The sequence below is a fragment of the Fringilla coelebs genome (genome assembly GCF_963513975.1).
Source record: "Fringilla coelebs genome assembly, chromosome: 3".
Taxonomy (NCBI): Eukaryota; Metazoa; Chordata; class Aves; order Passeriformes; family Fringillidae; genus Fringilla; species Fringilla coelebs.
The window spans coordinates 70,848,836-70,870,337 of record NC_140030.1 but is presented as its reverse complement, the minus strand read 5'-3'; the positions used below and the strand labels follow the sequence as shown (position 1 = coordinate 70,870,337).

The window sequence follows — 21,502 nt, the reverse complement described above, 5'->3', positions numbered from 1 at the left end:
ATAAGGTAGTAAATGCAGCTAATTACTGTAGTAAATTTATGTGCCATAGTACAGTTCCAGCTGAAAATAGGGAGAAGCATGAGAGTGACTAGGAGAAACCATCATTTTCCTCCTGTTTCTTTCCTGACCTCCTTCACAGATCCTAAGGGTGTGGTTCCACTATATCTGCTGAAACCTAAGGCAATGTGTAAAACCTTCTCACTAACATCTGACCAGTATGTACGAAGTATTTTAGAGCTAAGCTGAATTTCCTATCTGAAGAATTAAACATGCAAAGTTTTTGCTTATTTTAGATTAAATTAATCAAATAGAAAATATAATGTTACAATCCTGCCTTGTTTATCCAAAGTAAACTGTTGGAAAAAAGCTGCCCATTTTCCTCAGTCTCACCCCTCTCTTGAAGGCTTCAAAAAACACAATGTTACAGTCTAAGTAAAAGATTGAATTTAATGCAAAATATTTGGGGTTGATGATACTCTTTGCTGCCCATGCATTCATCTGATATGGCTACACTTAAATCTGTGGAATTATTCCAATTTTACATTGTTATGAATCTCCTGACTACATCCATGGTCCTTCATATAAAGTACCTTCTTTCTGAAGGGACAGAGCAGCCCTCCTAGCTTTCCAGCCACAACCTCCAGCTAGTTTCCTGTCTTTAAGCCTGCTCTTTTAATCAGGACTCCCATGGCCTTGAAACCAGCACAAAGGACTTATTCTTTCTCTGTGGTGTTGCCCATGAATATCAGTCACTATACCTGTGCTGTAGGCATTCATCTGACATTTCACTGTTCGGCAATGCACTTGTGAGGTTAAAATAATTCACTTTGTTAAGATGTATAAGATTGTGAATCAATTTATGAACATCTAGAGTATTAAGAGAGGTACTTCTTACTATACAAAGCACTATTTCACTGTCATTTCAAAATTCATATTTTACATGTGACCCAAAGATATTAATTATTCTTGCACTAGGGATAAACAGTAGTAATAATATATTCACCCTCTGCACTAATAATAAAAGGCATCCTCTTCATTAAGAAAGGATAATAGATTACAAATATTAAGCCTGTTAGATATACTCTGAGAGTTGAATAACAATAATGCTTGGATGTTCTCAGGGCTTTTCAGCACAGGATCTCAAAAGCACATAGAGCAAGCAGCCAAGTTTTGTCCCAAGGTACTTGGGAGTAACTGGTGGCAGCGATGATGGCAGAGCCTGAAATGGAGTGGGAGGATTGCACTGCCCCTGCTCACTGCACACACTAGTGTGCTTTTAGATTTCACAATAGGCATTTCCACCCCAGCATTTTTCTCCCTTTTCCCAGTGTCTGAAGGCAAATACTCATCTAGGAAACAGGCTTATATTGCTGTCTCATAATAAGATAGCTGGGACCCAACTATATTAATATGTGCCCTAATGGCAGCAGAAAGAAGTAAAAGGAAAAGCTCCTCCCAAAAAAGAGAAATAGCCAGTGGGCTCAAGAAAAACAATTGGCCTCAGGGAGAGTGGGAGACTGGAGTGATTAGGATAGCAGGATAGGGAGGATATAATTACAAAGCACGTGGTGCCAAAAAGCCCATCCTATATAATTTCTTTTAAATAATATCTGTGCGTGAAGGGGGAACTCAGTGTGCCAAGCTGATTGGTCTCTTTGAGGGCAATCACCACAGCTACTTGCTTTAAGCATTTCAGCAAGAGTTCCCAGGAAAATTAACCTGTTTGCTTCCAGAGATTCTGACTTGCTGCTTCCTGAAAATTAACCCAGAAGCCCAATCTGCTGAGCCTCACTTGGCAGGGCAAACTTGGAAAATCTGGGGAGAGGCTGTGCCTAGGACATTATTTTTAATCCTCATCTTGAATTCTTCTGGACATAGTGCTGTTATTGTGCAGTCAGAAATGAAATCATAGAGCAAAGTGTCTGAGAGCTTGAGAGGTGCAGAGCTTCTGAACACCTACAGCAAATTTACTTTGAAGCCATAAATTGTGAGGTCTCAGACACTTCCAAAAGTCCCAGTACTAACTGTTAGGGGTTGTGATGGACATGAACAGTTTAAAAGAAGGCACAATTGAATGGATTTTTGTGTTTGTCTGTGTAACTTTATAAGTGGATGTGGCATCCAGTTCATACTGCAAGCTCTTTAGTATTGGCACTGGGAGGAATTTGACAGAGGAAAGACATGAAAGAGAAAAGACAATGCAAAGGAAAAAAAGAACCAAGGAAATACAATAAAAAATAAGAAGAAAGACAAAGTGCAGAGTATACACAGGGGAACAGGAAAGAATGTAGTTATTTAAAGAGTTTAAAATCAGTCTTCCTGGTAAAAGGGGAACACAGGAATCAGTCTGGATCTTCTTGCTCTTACACATCCTTGTATTTTAAAGCAGTTTTCTTCCTGGCAAATATCTGGCGAAAATTATTTATGTAGGTTGAAAGCCTCTCCATGTCACAGGCCATTGGGAGTGCTTAAATCCTACCTAATCTTTGGTTCAAGCAGCTGGCAGCAAAACCTAAATTGGACAGATTTTGTAATTTTTCATCCTAGAACACTGTCTGTAAAGCCATTGACTTGAAATACAGAATATGTCTTCTCAGAAGTATCTTTATTGTTACTTTCTGAAAGACCTTTGGATGCCCCTTTTTCATCTCATCTCTTTTTCCTGTCCTGCCTAATACAAATTGGGAGGGCAGTGCATAGTTCTGTCAACATTCAGGTGAGAAGATAAAAAGAAATGTGATTCTGTCTTCAGTTCCTGTGGTCTGTTTTTGGATGTTTGAGGCCAGGAGCATGGGCTTATTTGCTCAGACAGTTCTGAAAAACTTTTTTTTTTGAGGACAAAAGATCCCCTCACAGACTGAATTTATTTCTTTTCTTTCTGAGTCAGAGTCAGAACAGCTGATTTTTTTTTTAAATCGTGTTTTTAGGTTTTAGATATTTTCATTCTGTTTTCATATGTTCCAACTTTAGATGTTTTTCACCTACTTTTCTTTCAGTGCTCAAAGTGTGAGCTACTGTCAAACTTGGTCTCCTGGCCTTTGAGTCTTTGTTAGAAGTCCTCCTGAACCGGGGTGTTTCAGGAGCAGAGGCTTGACTCAGCTTACACAATGTTTATGAGGGCAGAAAATGTGCACAACTCCATTGAAATGCATTTCACATCCAGTGCTTTACAAAAACATCTGGCCAGGATCGGGCTGGTGATGAAGAATGTAGAGGTGATGCTCAGTTATTTTAATACTGTATGTATCCTAGGTAATTAAAGGGTTAAGAAGTTATTGCTGCTGCATTATTGATGTTGATGGTGTAACAATGGTTTTTTTTGTGATTTGAGGAGATTTAGGTCTTGTAGTCAGACAGTGTCCCATATACAAATCTTCAAGGAAAAGCAATTGCCAGATAAACCCAGGAGGGTGTTAAAACTCTGAGATTAAATCTAGCTTTTTTCTTACATTGTGCAGAATTCACCAGTATTATTTGAAATGCAGCTGTTCTTTATGCACAAAACCAGGAGAGCTTCTCATAAAATATTGGAAATAGTTAATATTTTATGAGACTTGGAAATAAAATCCAGCAGTGCCGTCTCCTCCAGCAATGCTTCCAGCAGTTATAAACAGAAGGTTAGAAAAAATGAGAGGAAGATATTCTCACCAGGGCTTTGCATCTCTGTCTAGGAGCTGTTGGATATATGTTGTCATGTAGGCAGTCTGCAGCCCTTCAGGGCACCTGACATGTCACTGTTATCTCTTGTGAGCAGGTTGGAAGGGAAGGCATTCAGGTAGAGATAGCAGTGACTCTCCAGCAGAGTCTGTGTGCTGCAGTCCACGGAGCACCTGTGGCCAGGGAGGTTTGAATCCCTCCTCTTCCTTTCTCCTTCCTTTTACAGACTTGTTCTGTGAATTCAAGACATGATGCTAAAAGTAACAAAAAAGAATTTGTTCTGGTTGTGAATGTAGGAGGCTGCAGACAGAATAGTGGTGGATGGTCACCAGAGAGAGCATCTCAATGCAGATTTCAGAATGATTGCAGGACAGAAACCATTACTTCCAAAATAGCTAATATTTGTGTTGGAAATGTGCTTTTGACATCTGTGGTTTTTGAGCTTCGAAATAGAAACAGATTATAAAGTTATTAGCTATTGTAGCCAACCAAAAGTAACACAGCAGTCAAGTAAAACAAGCTCCTCATAAAGAGGCTGGTAATTATTTGTGGACAATATTCACAAATTACTTCTAATATACTAGAGGAAAGGATCATTTTTCCCTGGAAGGTTGTGGCCAGTGTTGGTATTATGCATGTGTTTGACTCCTAGCACATGAATTCATTCTGGTATGAGATGGAGCCTATTAGGAAATTGGCTACATGAGTAAAAGTCCACACTCCATTTCCTTTAAGGTTGCTAAGCACAACAATTATTGCCCTCAGTGGTAAGGCAAGCACATAAATTAATAAATGTCCTATTAATGAGTACACTAAACATGAAAATGTCTGAACTGGGAAAATACCAACTGTGCCTGTTAGCAACAGGGCATTGTGTTTCATGTTGGTTAAACAAACTAGCTAACAGGATAAAAATCAAAGGCTGCAGCACACATTACTGAGAATTTTGTTTTGTCTTGAATCTACCTTCCTATGTAAATAAAGAATCCTTCAGGAAAGGGGTTATGATCCATGGGTTTCAAAGCAGTATGATGCTGAGTGGTAGCAAACTTGTATAAAGGTTTATATGTACAAAACCAACCTAATTACTATAATTTTTTAATCTAAAATGAAGAAGGGTAGCCAACTCTAACAAAACTAGTTCCATCAAACTACAAAGTCTACAAATTCTTCAGCCTGGGCAAATTCTGACTGCCTTATCCTGAATTTTTAATCTGACGTTCCCTTTTTCACATCCATGCTCTTGATTTATAAAGAAAATCTGCATTCTTCAGTTTCCAAGGTGTGAGAGTTTCTCTCCACATTTGTAAGCTGTCCACAGCCCAGACATCCACCAGTTTCTCCTCCGTTGCCTCCTGAATACAGGAGTGGTGTTTTAAAGGTTAAAAAGCCATAAATTTGACTTGAAATTTTACCTTGTGTGAATCAATTTTGCATTGCTTATACTGTAAGATGCTTATGGTAAATGAAAGTAAATGTAATCCAGCAGTAAATGTGTTAAAGCTTGGGGAAGTGGGCATGCTGCAGCTCCAGAAAGTAACAAGGCTGCTGCCAAGGCTGCAGCTTTCACAGAAGAGTCCCTGGAACACAGTCCTCAGGCACCCTAGTCTTCATTAAATAAACACAACATTTTTTTATTGTGATAGGTGGCTCGTATTTTTATGCTCAGTGTAAGACAGGGGCCTAGTGTGGATCTCTGGTGTAAGTGTGTGTGCCTGTAAGGGCAGCAAGAGGAACCAAGGCTGTTAAAATGCTCAGGGGTTGGAGCTGAGCAGAGCTGCATGTGAATCAGCTGTGCTTCACACATACATTGGGCAAAAGGTTTCCAACAGCCCACAAGCAGCTGGATGTCTTCTCCCATGGTTGAAATCAGCCTTAGTTGGACACTGAATGTCCTGAATGGCTTTGAAACCTTCTCAGGGTGACTAAATTGAACACTGAGGAGCGGAAGCTTGAGTGCTGTGGCCGTGCAAGGCATCATCAGAGGAGGGAGGAGGACAAGATCCCTCTTAGCTCTCCTGCAGCACCAGGGGCAGAGGGGCCAGCCAGCCACAGGAGAGACTTACTGCCATACATCTTTGGGGTTCTGGGCTTAAATAAAACATTGTGAGCCTGAAATGTGTTAACAACTCTGCAAACCCTGAAATATTACACGTGGTTAAGTAACATGTCATCCCAAACCCCATTTTTTCTCTGTGACTTTCTACGTGAGCAGCACCACCCTCCAAGTAAAAGAATGTAGCTACTGTGTCTTTCCTTTAACAAGGAAGACAGCGTAAGCCTGTTAGAAGGAAAGAATATAAGTGCTCAGCAAGAAAGACTATTTAATGAATATATTTTTAATTCTTATGACCATCCCATTGATTACAAGTATAACCAGAAGAGAAGTCTGATTGTCCTTAGGCAGCCATTTACTTCTGGGAAAAACTGATGACATTTGGATGTAAAATGCTGATTTAGTGTTTTCCTCCTTATATAGCAGAGGCTGAAACGATCCTGGAAGATCTGCTCAGAGCAGAAGCCAGACAGAGTTCTCCAGGTTCTGTTGTTACTTGTCACCTGAATCTAAGGGAGTCTCTTAAATTATGTGGCTGTATTTTAATTACCAGTGAGCCTGAAGTTTCTTCCCAAAGGCAGTGTAAAATAAGTTAATATTTTATAATGTGCTTTGAAATCCTCAGATAACAGGCACTGCAACATTGCAAAATATTTCATGGACAGAACCATCTGAGGTGAAATCTGCCTCTCTTTATGTAACTTCTTTCAATAACCAGAAACCAATTGGACTCTGAGACTAAATAGTGCAATGAAATAAGATGGTTCTCAAATGCTTATGATCTGTAACATCCCAGGAAGCAGAATTGGTCAAACAATTCTACTAAAATATCTTGTAAATAACCATGAAAACCAGTAACCATCATTTGACCAAGCTGATATTTTGTAGTCTTAGCAGTAAGCACATGCTTATTTTTTTCAGAGAATCACTTTGAAAGCAGCCTAATGATTTTTGTAAAAGGTTCATCCCAAAGGTTGCACAGAAGAGGCACAGGAAGTGCAAAACACCTTGGAGCTTCATCAGACTGCAGATCAACCAATGAGACCCATGCTGAAAGTGTGGCTCTGACCCCTTGAGAAAGCTTGAGTCTTAAATATAAAGAACTTTCTTACCAGCAGAAGTGAGGTGGTGTTTTCCCACGGTTTCCTGAAAAGTCTGTCAGGACTGATTTTCAATAGCTACTATTTATATAATTAAAGAATACTTTGGAATGTTTGTGGAGTATTGATGGCTGCCCGGTCTTGTTTGCAAAGTACACTCATTTTAATTTGACCAGATCTTAAGAAATGTTGAGTATTTGCGCCCTGTCTGCTGACGCATCTCGGTTTGAACCTGGTAAATCTGCGGAGTATTTTCATAACCACAGAAAAAATCACAAGGAGCAAAGGGTGCTAAGGTCACTGTGCTCAGCATTTTGTGAGTTCTGGTGCTCTGCTTACAGTGATATAAATCTATTTTACATCTTTCATACTCATTCATTATGGTGAGTTCTCTCCTGAATCTACTTGCATTAAGTCTCATTAACTAATGCCAGTTAGATTTTTGTGCTCTGACAGAGGGGTAGCTCTAGTCAATGTTGTGGCATGTCATGATTTGGGATCTTAAAATTATTGCTGAAAAAACCAAAAACACCATAAAAGGTTGCCACATACAGGCAGCATCCAGTTGTGACATATGACATTTTATTTAACGTGACTGGATATGGACATACTTCGTTTTGTGCCTTTTTGTGCCAAAAAGAAGTTGTTGGATCATGTTAAGAAAGCTGTAGAGTATGTGACTGCAGGTGTTGGAGTATTATCGGTGAATCCATGGAGTAATCTCATCTTGGCCGCTGGGTCGAGTTTTGGTCTCCCTCCAAAAAGATACAGCAGGAACAGAAAGGCTGTGGCGAGGATGGCAGAAATCACTAAAGGCACGAATGAAAATTGACCCAGAACAGTGGCTGGACTTGAAGGAAAACAAAGGAGGGATAATACTGAGTAAATAATGAATTGGTTCGGAGAGTGTAAATTCTCCTTTTCCCTCAGACAGTGCGAAGGGACCTGAGCAGAGCGCGATGAGCCAGGAGCCCTTTCCGTGCGGTGCAGGAGCCCAGCGCCAGCAGCCACGGCCGGGGCCGGGATCGCGGCTCGCTCCGGGGATCCCTGGCGCACCGGCGGGCTCGGGAGCCGTGTCCGCAGCCGCATTACGGTCCCGGCTCCCTGCGCGGGGCCGGCGCCGTCCGGGGGCTCCGCAGCGCCTCTCGCCGCGGCGTCCGGGCGCCTCCCCCGCCTCGACCCGGGGGGCGGCCCCGGGAGCCCTGGGGGCGGGCGGGGGGGGCCGTGCCGGTGACGTCGGGTTTGCAGCAGCCCCGAGCGGCAGCGGGCGGGCGGGCGAGCCCCAGCCCCCGCCGCCCGGTGCTGCGGCAGAGGGCGGCGGGCCGGGAGCCGAACCGGGGAGCGCCGCCGAAGAGGGCTCCGGCGGCGCCAGGATGTAGGCGCGGGGCGGCGGGGAGCTGCCGCCGGCGACGGGCTCGCCATGAAGAAGCATTCGGCCAGGGTGGCCCCGCTCAGCGCCTGCAACAGCCCCGTCCTCACCCTCACCAAAGTGGAAGGTAAACGACGTCGCTGCGAGCGGGACGAGGGTATCCCGGGGAGACCGGGTACCGCGACCGGGGATGCTCCGGGGCGACCGAGTGCGGTGCTGGGGCGATGCCCGGTGCCGGGGGACGGCGCGACTCGTGCGCGGGCGTTCGGAACCCACGGGGCGCGCAGCTCCCCCGCCGCCGGGCATCGCCGGCGCTTACCCCTGTCCACCGCCCTGCTCAGCCCCGGGGCTTTCCTCGCCCTTACTCCAGAGGCAGAGCACCGGTCCGCACCTCCCCTCGGGACGCGGGAGCAGCCCCCAAACCCGTGGGCGAGTTTCTGCCATGCGGGACCCTTGGCCGGAGGGAAGGAAGATGCTCGGCAGATTTGTTCTCCCGATGTGAGGAACGCAGCCCCGTGTTCCAGCCATCTGTCCTCACCTCTCTTAGCCAATCCAGCTGCATGATAGCCGTGGAGTTGGAGTCTTGTGGCCAAGAGGGATATAAGAGCCAAGGAGCAATGGGGGCTGACAGACCTCTAGGGACCACTGGGGACCTTTGAAGACTTTCAGGGATCATGGCCGGGGACCTTGAAAAGGACGCTGATGTGCTCAGAAGGGTTCCCTGGAGAAATCCGAGGGTGAGGAGCTATTTTCTTGGGTAGAAACCTGTAAGCCTTGTCCTAGAGGTGGAGGGGTGAATGCAAAGGCAGGGTGCAGGTCAGGGAGAGGAGCCTGTCTGAAGGATGGATACAGAGCTCTGTTCCTGAAGGAAGAGCAAAGGGAAAGTTGCTGGTTTGGGGAATACCACTGGGGTATGTCGTTGCTTGAGAAAATGGTGTTGGTGAAAGAAAAAGGTTGGCCAGGGCGAATGGAAGGAGGAGAGGCAGAAAAGGGGTGAGAAGAGTGAGGAAGAGGAAGAAAAACTAAAAAAAAGAAATGATTGAATGGCAAGATATAAAATGTGAATGTGAGACTCCAGAGAAAGCTCATGAAAAAGACAAAACTAATACTGAAAAACTGAGAAATTAATAAAGGAAAAGAAAAAATGGTAGCAAAAGCTCTGTGGAGCAGAAAGTGAGAAAATGCAGAAATGTGCAAGAGGAGAAAAGGAACTAAAAGCAGCAAGTAAGGGTGAAAAGTAAGGGGTACCTGAAGGTTCTTAGTTCAATTCACAGAATATTCAGCTGTTGCATTCCCGTAACATAAAAACCACCTACTGCAGAGATAGGAAAAGGGATCCCAGTTTTCTGATTGAAAGAGCAGGCCTTCATTACACTATAATTAGAATTTTAAAAAGCCCTTGGAGTTGACCCCATGCACAGTAGAGTGTTTCTCTCGAGGTTTGCACTGGAGGCTCCTCTGGGCTAGGAGCTTGCCTCCCTTTCTTTTGGTGCACTGCACAAGCTTTATGAATCATAAATAATAATAACCTACCAGGTTCCAACTTTGAAATGTGGGTCATCTCATTCCTCTTTTACCAGTTCAAATACAGTTTATTACCTGCCTTATATAGAAATAGAAGGAGAGCAATCTTTCACTGTGCCATTAAATTGAATCCTTTCAAGCATTTCCATGTCTGCTCTGCATACCAGCTCTCAGATACCCTATTGCTGCCCACCAGGGACTTTGTTGACCTAGTTGGACTTTTCCTTCTTTACTTCAGATTCCTTTTTCCTTTACCATCAGTGGCAAAAATCTAAATTGCCTTGATGGTGTATGATAGGACCTGGAGTTTCTTTCCTTCTCTTTAATGAAACAGACTGGCTCCATTTGAGAGCTTCCTTTTCCAAACCAGTTGAGAGCATTTTCTTTCAGGCTAACATTGACTAATTTTGCCAGCTGGTGTTAAAGCCATATTTAAAAAAAATGTAGTTATAGGCAAAAATAAAGTGAGACAGCTGGCACACTGTGGACTGCTGACTTCCCTTGGCCTGGCTGCCGTACCTCTGGCAAAGATTTGCCTTCCTCTGGTAGTCCAAGTCCATTGCAAAGGCACAGACAATGCTAAGAGCAAGACAACCAAAACTTTCATCTGCTTCACAGTTATGATTATTTTCTCCCCTATCAACCACCATCAAAGCGTTTCAAGGGTCCTTGGCAGAACCACTAGGAATATGTTTCATTCTGGGATGGTTAGCCAAGAGGAGCCTTTCATTGATATGCACTGCTGTAAAGCCCTCCAGCATTCCTTGTATTTTCCTGCCGGTGCAGTGACTTCTTTGCTTTAAAAGGAAGATAAGGACTTGCTGCCTTCAGAAGCGTGACTGCCATTTCGAATTATTTTGGAGATTGAATCATCAGTATGCTCAGAGCCTGCTGTACCAGCACTTTTAAAGACAACTGTGTCTACATTGCTCAGGCAGGCAGTAACCATACCATGTGTTTTCTGTGCCTGGTACCATTGTACACCCTTCATATTTTGAGAAATGAATGCTTGGGGCCTGATTTGTGCTTTTTCTTCCTTCTGTGGTTGTTTTTCTCACCAATTTCTGTCCACACTGCAGTGGCTATTCCTCTCAGACCAGCCAATTGGCTGGTTTCTCCCTATTTGTACAGGAAAGCACAGTGTGCTTTGAGAACTGACTTCTCTTCCCTGGGAAGGTAAATATCTCCATTCTTGCTCTGCATCTTAAGATCTTCCACAGACAGGTAACATCAGCTTTGACAAAGAACTGCAGAACAATCATCACACCAGAGAAAACACATCCTCCACTTAATTAGCCCCTACAAGGAGCTACTTATTCCCAGGCTTTCAGCACCAAGGAAATGCTATTGCAGCCTCCCTTATAGCACATTTCCTCTGCACTGTTCTGTCAGCATTGAGTGACTGGTGCTATTCCAAGTTTCTTATAAAAAAGATATCTCTCTGCTATCAGTTATTGCACATAAACATCTAAACTGAGTTGCTGTGGAACCAGATGAACCACATGTTCAGCTAGAGTAACCCTGCCTGCATTGCTGGAGCTGCAGGGAACTTGTATAAGTATGAATGAGAAATAAATTTGGCCTTTAGTATATTTGCATGCCTGCAGAGAATTCATCACAAGCGTATCAACACTGTAACCGCTTTAATAATAAATCTTTTTCACTTCTTTAGCAAGCACAAACTAAAGATCCCAAGCACAGCAAAAACTTCCATGAGTAGCAGTTGGCTTCTTTAAGAGAGGAGATTCTTATTATCCTCATTTCGCAGATGGAGCAGCTGAGAAACTGCAGAATGAAGCAACTTGCCTAAAAACAAGCAGCACATCTTCTGACAGAGCAGGCAAGAAAAGACCTACAGCAGATAGGAATGGACCCCCAAACTTTCCACACATATCTTTGTGGCCATGACAGGGCCATCAATGGATGCAACAGGGGCCAGAGAAGCCTTAGTTTACTGAAATCGGTGACTAAAGCTTCATTTTCAGGAAATAAGCTCAAATGCTGCATAAATACATTTCTGAACAAATGCTGTGTAACTATTAGCAGCATTCTGCTGGTGGCCTCCAAAGGTTTTGGTAGACAGGCAATGCTTGTACGACTGAGCACTAGGGCAGGCTGTGTGAACATCTCACCCAGGACTTTACAACTGCAGAAGCAAGATTTGGTGGCCACTGGTCTTTTTTCATACAAAAGCCATGCATGGCAGACATGTGCAGTGCTCATGCATCCTGGGAAACAGAAGCAGCTGGTGAGCAAGAGAGGCTGGTGTTTTGGGGGCTCAGCCAGGGCTGTGGGTTTGGGTGTGCTCCCCCACTGAAGCAGCCTTGGCAAGGAATTTGTGTTGGGCTCTGCATGGAGGACTTGAAAGTGTTTGCTTTTGCTCAGGCAGCCTCTATGCACAGGGGACAGTGTTCAGTGCAAACAGTCAGGGCACCTTAACCCACCTGGTTCTTGCTCCTTAGCTATGGTAGCTGCTTTCTCCTTCTCCTGACCAGAACTGGTGAAGGTGATGGTGACAAATTCACCAGGATGGGGGTTTTAGGTTTGCTGTGTGTCTGCTTCTCCTTTGGACCTACCAGCATGCGCCCCATTACCGCAGGATAATGTCACTTACTCAGCTGACAGAACAGGAGTGCCTTCTGCTGTGGGTACTGAGTGTTAAGTACACATGGACAGTAATTACTCTCTGGCTTTGGCCCAGGGCAGCTTTTGCCCAGTTTTTGTATTCCTTGCAGTATTTTCAGTTAGTACAACAGCATATTTGAGCAGATAGCCAAGATCTTGTTCCAAAGGCGTGAGGAGTTTCTTGTTGCATAACACCTGGCTCACTTCCCAAATGGCACCATGCTTTCTTAGGCTTTAAGCAGCCTCAAAATGAGCTGCTCTTAGCTGTGCTAGCTTAATCACTGGGGAGTCCCTCTAGCTTATCTTTGATCCTGTCCCCCCCGGTTATTTCATCTATTATCTCACCTGTGCAAAGTCATGAGTTATAGGTTTGGAGGTGACATTATTTCTGCACTGTGTCCCCTCCTCAAATGACACAAAAATAAAATGAGACAATTTTGATGTTATTAAACTAATGCCAGAGCAGGAGTTTGAATGCATCACAAATCAGAAAGAGATGTTATTAAAGATTTATCTAAGCTTCCTTACTTTAGTGGCTGAAATGAGACAGTATGTGTACACAATAGATGAACAGTAGTTTCACTTACGGTGATGGAACTTAAGAATGACAGCATCCATTGGATCATCTTCTCAGTCCTTCCATGGATCACAGACCATTACATTTCACCCACTTATCCCTAAAGTGAAGTAAGGTGCATTTTGTAGTCATCTTGAATCAATTTAGGCATTTGCTTTCAAAAACTAAGCAGATTACTAATCCACCTATTTAATTATAGGCTTCTCCCATGAGAAGTTGGAAAAAGAACCAGTAAAAAATAAATATGAAGTCACCAGCATGCATTATTCACTGTCTCCTGTATTTTAATTTTATAAATCTTGTAAAAGGAATTTTGTCCTTCTTTCCTGATGGCTGACGATCGTAAACAGTAGGATTTGTAGCTCAGTGTAAGAGCCAGAGTTCCAAAAAGAGTCCTAGTTCAACACAAAAGTCTAAGTTAGCTCAACATGTATTCCCCAGCAATTTCCCAGCAACAAGGCTCATATATAGGATTATTTATGTTGTTTCACATTATACTCAGTACAGCACATTCACTTATGTAGTAAGCATCTCTCTCCGCTTGGCTGGAGCACCACTGCCAACCTTTAGTCCACAGCCTAGTTAATCTTTGTTAATTATAAACTGTGAGATGCCACTGCAGACCTGGATAGCATCCTGCAGAAGCAGGAATTTGGCCAATGAAAGAGTAGGTTCACTTTGTAGTCTTCACTGAGCTTTGCTGACAGCCACTGCGGCATAAGATCAAAGGCAACAGGAAACAAGGTGTTTTCAGCAGTGCAGAGCTGGCTTGCCTCTAGGCAGAGTTGCCCACCATCTATTGGAGAAATCAGGTACCTGGTTCCAAACATGTGGATCTCCTCTATCTGGACCTAATGCAGGGGGTATCCAGCCTGGAAATTTTTTGAGCCCTACTCAAGGCATGAATTTTGACACATGATCAAGCATCCTTTGGTTATGCGAAAGTTGTATGTTGGCTCTTCTGGAAGTATTAGGTATACATTTTGGTTCAGTTTCACTACTTCTGATCCTAGGCCTCCTCAAACCCAGACAAGTGTGAACCCTGTAAGCCTTGTCATTCAGTCATGAAAAGTACAGAAGGGAGGAGGTAAGAGCCTTTTCCACAATCACCTCAAATTCCCTAGCACAGCTCTCAGTAAGGGTAATATTTAATTTGCGACTGAAAAAGGCATGAGTCTGTCTTCTGTAGCTGACTGAAACAAGTGAGGAATGGTGGGTTGCAAAAGCCTTTCTCGCTGCAAAGAGGATGAGGCAAGTATCAGAGAGAAAATAGAAACTAGAATTTTTGTGTGCGATGTATTTTCGCATGGAGTTACACTGAGTACCTCAGTGCCCACATGGGCCTAGCCAAGCTTGGTTTTTTAAAGGAGACTCAGCTTTTGATGAGTTTGCTGCTGAGAGGTGAGAGGCATCTCTTCTTCCTTCCAGGAGATCATTGAGTAAATCATGTGGGGACTTCTGTGGATGTATGTGCATTACTCTCACCACTGTGAGCACACTCAAGTCCATGTCAGGTCCCCACTACTATCTAGTTATTGGCTGACAGAGAAAAGATGCTCCAACTGTCTTGGTCTGAACTCAGGACCTAAGAAAAAGCGTTGTGTTAGAGGTTCAATGGCAGGTTAAACCATTAGTTTCTAGGGGAAGAATCAGGTGGAGTTGGAATTCACTATGGAAGAAACCAATGGGCTACAGCAGAGTCTTCTGTCTAAAACTGTGCTTACTTGAAAGCCGGGCAGCTCCGAGTTTTTGAAAGCTCCTCAAGAGTGAAAGAACGTTGTCTTGTTTTTGATAAAGTGCAGTCAGCAGAGCCTCCACAGTTAGCATGAATTCACTTATCTCCCTGTATATATGCACTGATATAAATGTGCTCTTTATATTAGTATGTGAGTAATTGAATTCCTTTGGAGATAAAACTATTACTCAAGAAAGACATGTAGCACTCAAATGCCTGGATAATTATTGCAGTAGCTTCCTGCAGAGAATCCATACTGGTTTTTTACCATCTCTCAACCCTTTGTTCAGTCTGAAATTTGAACAGACTGATCAAAATTTGCCCAGAATACAGTTTTGCTCATATCTGATTTTTGTTCTAATAGCAGTTCTGCTTCCATAACCCCTCAAAGTAAGTGGTGAAACTCCAAGTGACCTCACCAGGTAATTCACTCTAAGATTCAATCCAATTTTTATTCAAGAATGGAATGCAGAATAATAGCAAGAACATGTAACTTATAATCAGGGTTGCTCCTTGCACGTGGTTACTTTCCAGTCCCACAATGCTGCTACTGTAAAAAGCACCCAGAATCTTCCATTTTCACTGTGGATTCTGGTCATGAATTCTGGTTAATAATAAGAAGGACAGTATTTAGGGGAACTCCTCACCTCATAAAATTCAAAGTAGAATATCATAATCAGGCCCATTCGAATGCAGCACTTTTAATGGAATTTCAAGGCAGTTGCCTCTGAAGATGAATTAAATGGATTAAAGTCCAAATTGCTGCAGGGTGAAGTTGATAAATTTTCAGTCCTCTTTATATATGACTAACAGGAATTAGAATATGTATTTTGCAGAAAGCCTTGCTGGCACATTTGACAGAGGCAGAAGGGCATATGTATGCTAGGGAGGAGAATTTGGCATGTCTTCAAAAATATGTGAAGATTATTTAATTCCAGCTCTCAGTAAGTTTAGATATAATATTTAGCACAGGATAAAACAGGAATTAATATATATTAACCATCAGTTATAAAACCACCTATACCTGTGGTTTATACTTCAGGATATGAGAATACCTGCTACAAGATATTTAGGCTTGTTTGATACAAATCAAGCTAAATAGATGATCTGGTGACATCAGTAATATGGGACAGATTTCCACAGATGAGAATCACCTTGATTGTCAATGAACCAAAAGTCCTATTTTCTACCCTGCTGAAATTAAAGTGAGAGGACCAGACAAGTTTGAATAGCCTGCGCAGATGGTTGTAACACTTTAATAATTAGTTAATTTATACTAAGAGTTTCAATAGCAGAAGAGGGTCTGAACTCAGAATGCTTTTTTCTTGGTTTGAGTTTTCGTTCATGCAATTTTCCCTATTTTCATATACCTACATCCCTTATTCTTCAGCCTCAAGCAAATTCAAACCTTCTGACCTAATAGGTTAATACCCTAGGTTTGTTCTTTAAAATAATTCTACTGTGGACTTTAAAACTATTTTCTGTATCAATTTATCCTAAATTTAGTAGTTCTATTTCATGATCAAATTAAGTGAAAATATTTTTATCTCATTCTGTAATAGCAAAGTATTTAAAGAAAGCACTTTAAACTTTTCTCAAATAGCATCTGAAAATTCGTTCGTAGAATGTGGTGTTGACCAAATATTCTAATTTAAAAACTGATTTAATAAGGTTTTACAGGGTTTTGTCATTTTTCCATTGTGATACATTAATTGATATTCAATAAAAAACAGAGCACTGATCTTCTAGACCTTCAGCCCCGACCATGGTTGGAAAACTGGGGAACTGTGAGCAAACCCAAAGTCATTCTAGTGCTGTGTTACAGTCCCACACACCAGCCACCCACAGGGACTCACAGCTTTCCTGTAGGAATCCAGGAGCAGCTTCCTCAAAAATCCCACGCAGCTGCCATATGGGCCTGACCAAAGTCCATTGGGTCCTGCCTCCAGCTTGGTGGAATTGAACAAGAACATGTATTTTCTAGCCATTCATCTCTCACAGTGTGGGTGTGCTGAGAGCTGCAGCTTGCCCAGATGTAGAAAAATTTTTTTTTCTGCTTTGTTCCTAGTAATTTTTGGCAGTAATTTAGTTTTTTTCACTTCTCTTGAACACTGAGTTGCCCTTTCCTATGGAGCATCCTGTGAAGAGCTCATAATCCCTGGTGGCCAGAGCTCATCACTGCCTGCACCTCTTTATCAGCACACTTCTCCATCTGCTGAGCTGTGACCCTGTCACATTGTCTCTCAGCCCTGCAGCTGGCCACTGCCCTTGCTGACCTGTCTGGCTCCACTTTGTCACCTTGTGTCTCCCTCCCTCCCTCCCGTGGTGAGGTAGCCGTGGTTCATGGTGAAGAGTGCTGCTCCCACCCCAAACCTCTGCAGGGCTTTGGCCGCTTCCCCCTCTGCTGTGTGTGCTCCTCATTGGTTTCCTATTCTGTGTACTGAGCCTTTTATCCATTCCAGCACTTTCCCTGTCTGCCTATTTTCTGTAAGGCTTTTGGACTTTTTCAGGATCCTCTTCAAAACCTGGAAAAGATAGCTGCACCTCCTTTACTGATGTGCTTGTTGACCACTCTCAGAGAGCACTGGTGAGGCTGCAGGATGAATCATCTGGTCTGCCCAGTACATAATGCTGTCCTTTATGCTGGCTAAGATGCCCATCCCAACTATTGCTCACTCTCTTTAGCACTTACCACTCTGTTTCAAAGATGAGTTGCCAGGTAAGTGGCTGAAACCTTTCCTTCAAAAACTGGAGGTGGAGTGTGTCCCCCTCTTCAGTAGCTCAGTCATAGAGCAGCCTTCCACCCCTCCGCTAGGAGCAGGAAATCCATCTGCCAAAGACAGTGTTCACAGGCCCTCCAAGGCCAGGAGAACCCAGCTAGCAGCAAAACTGGTTGGCTCAGAATAGAAAACATCCTTACTTATTAGGAAAGCATAAATTCAGGAGGTCATTTGCCCAGAGGAGAAAAAGTGAGGTCTTAGCCTTGTTCTAGTGACTAAATACAGAATGGAGATATTTTTTGGAGATGACTCCTAAGATGAGAGATGGGAACTCTCAAATGTGTCTTTGAATCCTGACTGATCTGGGTGTAAGAGAGGCACATGGGTGTTAGCAGGGTGTTCCTGGTCCTTTGGCATGCCCAGGAACAAATTCTTTGGCATCTGATGAGCTCTTGTGGGATTGTGAGGAGGTTACAGCTGCTACAACCAGCTTTGGCAAAGCCAGAGCTAATTTGGAAAATGAGGGAATGTCCCTTGATGCAGAAGTTGGTCTGTGCGTGCTCTCATTACAACTGTGCAGGAAGGTTGATACGTGGAGATTACTGGCTTCAGAAATGAAATATTAACAGTTTCTCAAAACCAGACACCAGGATGACCTGTGAAAGGAGAGGCCATCACTGACAATGGCACAAGAAAGCTGAACCAGGTACTGGGTGGTCTGCCAGGCAACAGCTGAGTCCCTGAGACCTCACTCTTTCACCTTACTGACTGCAAAGAAAATGCCTGGGCAACAGATCTGAACAAATATCAACATTTCAGCTTTAAACAGCTACAGTGGTAATTAGAGATGTAAATCACTCCATGAATTTGATATTTCATCTTCTCTTCACAAGATGACCCCTCAGCTGGTTTTTAACAGCTTAGTTCAAAAATCTTGAATACCTAAATAATGCATAGTTAGTGTGGTAGGAACAGAGTAAAAACTGTGGTAGGCAGGAAGGGGATAAAAACAAAATTTGAGGAGCTTGTGAGTCAGCTACTGAGGCAAATAATATTGGGTATCCAGGAGACCACCATCAGAAGCCATCGTGTGTGTTCTCAGGTATGTTGGCGCTAATTGTCTCCCACCGATCCCTCCATGTAGTAAATACTGGGTGAAGAAGTGGCACAGCATTCAAGGCTGTGAGAATATGCCTTGGCAGTATCTGGCCCTGATCCCTCTGCATGTCACAGATTTCTAGAGCTCTAACCATGCTGAGGATCAGGCACTGTCTCACAGGACTTCCCTCAGCTCCTTCTCCCCTCTTTATGGTAAGCGTATATTTTTGCAAGCTTTACAGACTTGTTCTGCGCAATGCTCAAGCAGTTACAAAACATTTGACAGGCTGGCAAAATGGAAATGCCTTCAGGATATCTCATTTATAATTGTCAGAAAGACCTGTGAGGGTTGTTCTTTCTTATCAGAACTTTTTTCCAGAAGCCTGATTTAGAAGAACTGTTTAAGAATATGCTTACTTTACATTCCTAGCCTGGGGAACCTGGAAGAGTTGAGCATTATCATTAGGTACATGTTTTGGTCCCCAGTAGGCAGGACCTTAGTCTGTAAGGGCCACTTTCTCACTCTGAAGGGTTGGAAAGGGCACCCAGCACTTGTGTAATGCTTCCTTCCCTGATTTGCTGACTAGCTGACAGCTGCTAAAGCAGGTCATTGATGACAGCTAAATATGTTCCTGTGCACTGCACAGCTCTGAGTCCAGCAGCACTGTCTGTGGTGGCTTTACCCTCTGTTCCTGACAGCAGTGGTGGAGAGGTGGGACTCATCTCACCCAGCTTCAGACACCCACACCAGAGACACCTACTTCCAGCTTGTCACCCCAGACTGTTTGGAGCTGGTGGAGAGAAACAAGCACTCAGAGGGAGTGATTCATCTGGCTTGTTTTAATCATCCACTTTAGAAGGAGATAAATTGTGCTATGGAAATGTCTTTTTTCTGTCTACTAACTATGCAGAAAGTGTAAATCGCTGTCTCAGATACACAAGTCGGCATGGCAGATGTCTCAAACTAAGAAGATGAATGCCACCCTTGTTTTTATCAGTATTGTATTTTTAATGCACACATTTAGGTACAGTGTGGTCCTACAGTAAGCCCATAGCTGTCCACCCGTGCACAGGAGTCGTAAGATTTTCGTACAGACTTTAGAAGAGACCTGGACAGCCTCTTAAAGGTGTTACTTTTAATGGTTTAAAGGTGCAGTGCTTTTCCATGCCTCCTTTGCTTCATGGCCTTTGGCTGGGTCTGTGGAGTAAATATCTTGGGTGCAGATAGCCCTTGCCACAGGTATCCAAAGTCACCTGAAGGGGGTCTCAGCCATAATAGAAGGAACAGAAGGACATCTGTTTTCTGAGGCTAATGGCATTGGCAGTAGCTTTGGAAATTATTTCCTTCCTTTGTTTCTGAATGCCATGGGACAGAGGCTGCACTGAAAGGGAGGGAGGAGAAATGGTTCCATTTGAGATTTAGGAAAAGGAAAATGCATAAGCAAGAGGGACAATGAAAAACCAAAATGAGTGAAAGGAAGATAGGCATTTTTCCTCTACCTCAGTATCTTAATTTGTTCTTTTGGGGGATACAGTAGCATACAGAGCAGTTTGCTGCAGGAAGCAATGGAAAAAACCCATTAAAAGCCTGCAGAACTAAAATTCTTCAATGTCCTGCCTCATTGATTCTAAAACATTTTACCATCTTTAAATTCATGTGCATTCTGTTGCCAGCTGACTCCTGCGCAGTGTTAGAGAGAAAGAGAAGCTTTTCAGCCACGTGTGGATTTAGTGTCACCCCATCTGTGCACCTGTGGTTTGGGTGAGGAAAATGTCCCCAGGAGAGACACAGGGACTAGACAAGGCAAACTACAGCTCTGGTTTTTGTGTTTGCCAGCTGGCAGGCAAGAGCCCTCCACAGTAAATGAGAGGATGAGACCACATGATTATATATCATCTGTAGGGTCCACCCTCTCCAAAGAAAATCTGGTTTTTGGGGGCAGATTATGTCACAGGTATCCTTCAGGTCAGTGGTTCATCCACTGGAAAAGTCTGTGCCCATTTGGCATCTAACTCACCAGCAGCACAAACAATCACGAGGACACAATAAGTTTTCACTGACAGATACTACAGATACTGACAGATATTACAAATCTCGGCTTGTAGCTCTAAATCATCAGACAGTGATTTTTACCCCTATCATCATGACATCCATTGTGCCTGGGATAAGTTTTTAGTCCCTCCAGTCTGTAGATGCATCAAAAGAATGAGCATCCCTAGAAAGTTAACCTTTCAGGTTTTAGAAGTTATACATGCAGTATTGTCTGTTGCTGAAAGCAAATGTTTCTGTTGGTGTGTTTAACACAGAAGTAAAGATTCCTGGGCAAGTAATTTTACCCAGGTAGCAGAGAAAAAACATCAGTAACTTCAGCTTTAGGAGCAATTGCTGTGGAACAGAGTGGAAGGCAGTGATGTTCATGCAAGCTGTGCAGATGAACTGCTGACTCTTGTTTACGTGCACAGTACAATGGGGACATGGGCAGGTGGCTTCAGCCCTTCATGGGGGGAAGATCTTCACCACAGTGTCTGTCCTGGGCTGTCTGTCAGCACTGTGCTACCAGATGTTGAGTGTCTGGTGCATCAGACAGTTGTGATTGATTCTCATTTTAGAAAAAAATAACAAAGCTTCAGTGTTGTGACTCAGAGCACCTACTCATCTTAAAATCTCATATACCTAGTGGCTTTAGGCACGTTCCCTAATGTTAAATATCTTCAGCAGGAGTGCTTTAAATCCTGGTTTCCTGTTTTCCTGGGGAGTAACTGTGAAAGATGTGAATGGCAGATACTCCACTGGCTGTCTCAAGAAGGAGGACCATTTTTGTCTACCTCTCCAAGCAGTTTCAAAAACGTAAACTCTGAGTGAAGTTGCCTTGACACAGAGGCACAAACTCCTCTTAAGCTCTCGTTTGCATGCTGGCTTCCTGAATTTGTTTTTACTGTGTGCAGAAACCCAGTGGTCAAAGGGAAGAAGGGTGCTGGAGTTTGTTGGGGTGTGTGAAGTGTTTGGTATTGCAGTGACAATGCCCAGAAGAAAATCTTGA

The 21,502-nt window shown here is 43.3% G+C and overlaps 1 protein-coding gene across 2 annotated transcripts in view; it reads left to right on the top strand.

Moving 5' to 3' along the window:
• Window positions 1-21,502, top strand: part of SLC35F3 (solute carrier family 35 member F3) — a gene marked incomplete at both ends in the record, with an annotated part of 157,782 nt that overhangs the window by 90,752 nt on the left and 45,528 nt on the right. Inside the window, one exon of one of the 2 annotated variants that reach the window (XM_084202756.1) lies at window positions 8,234-8,309. The exons of the other annotated variant lie outside the window; for it this stretch is intronic. Coding sequence (XP_084058882.1) covers window positions 8,234-8,309 — 76 coding nt within the window. Of the gene's footprint in view, window positions 1-8,233; window positions 8,310-21,502 lie in introns of those variants that run through there. 2 annotated transcript variants of the gene reach the window in all.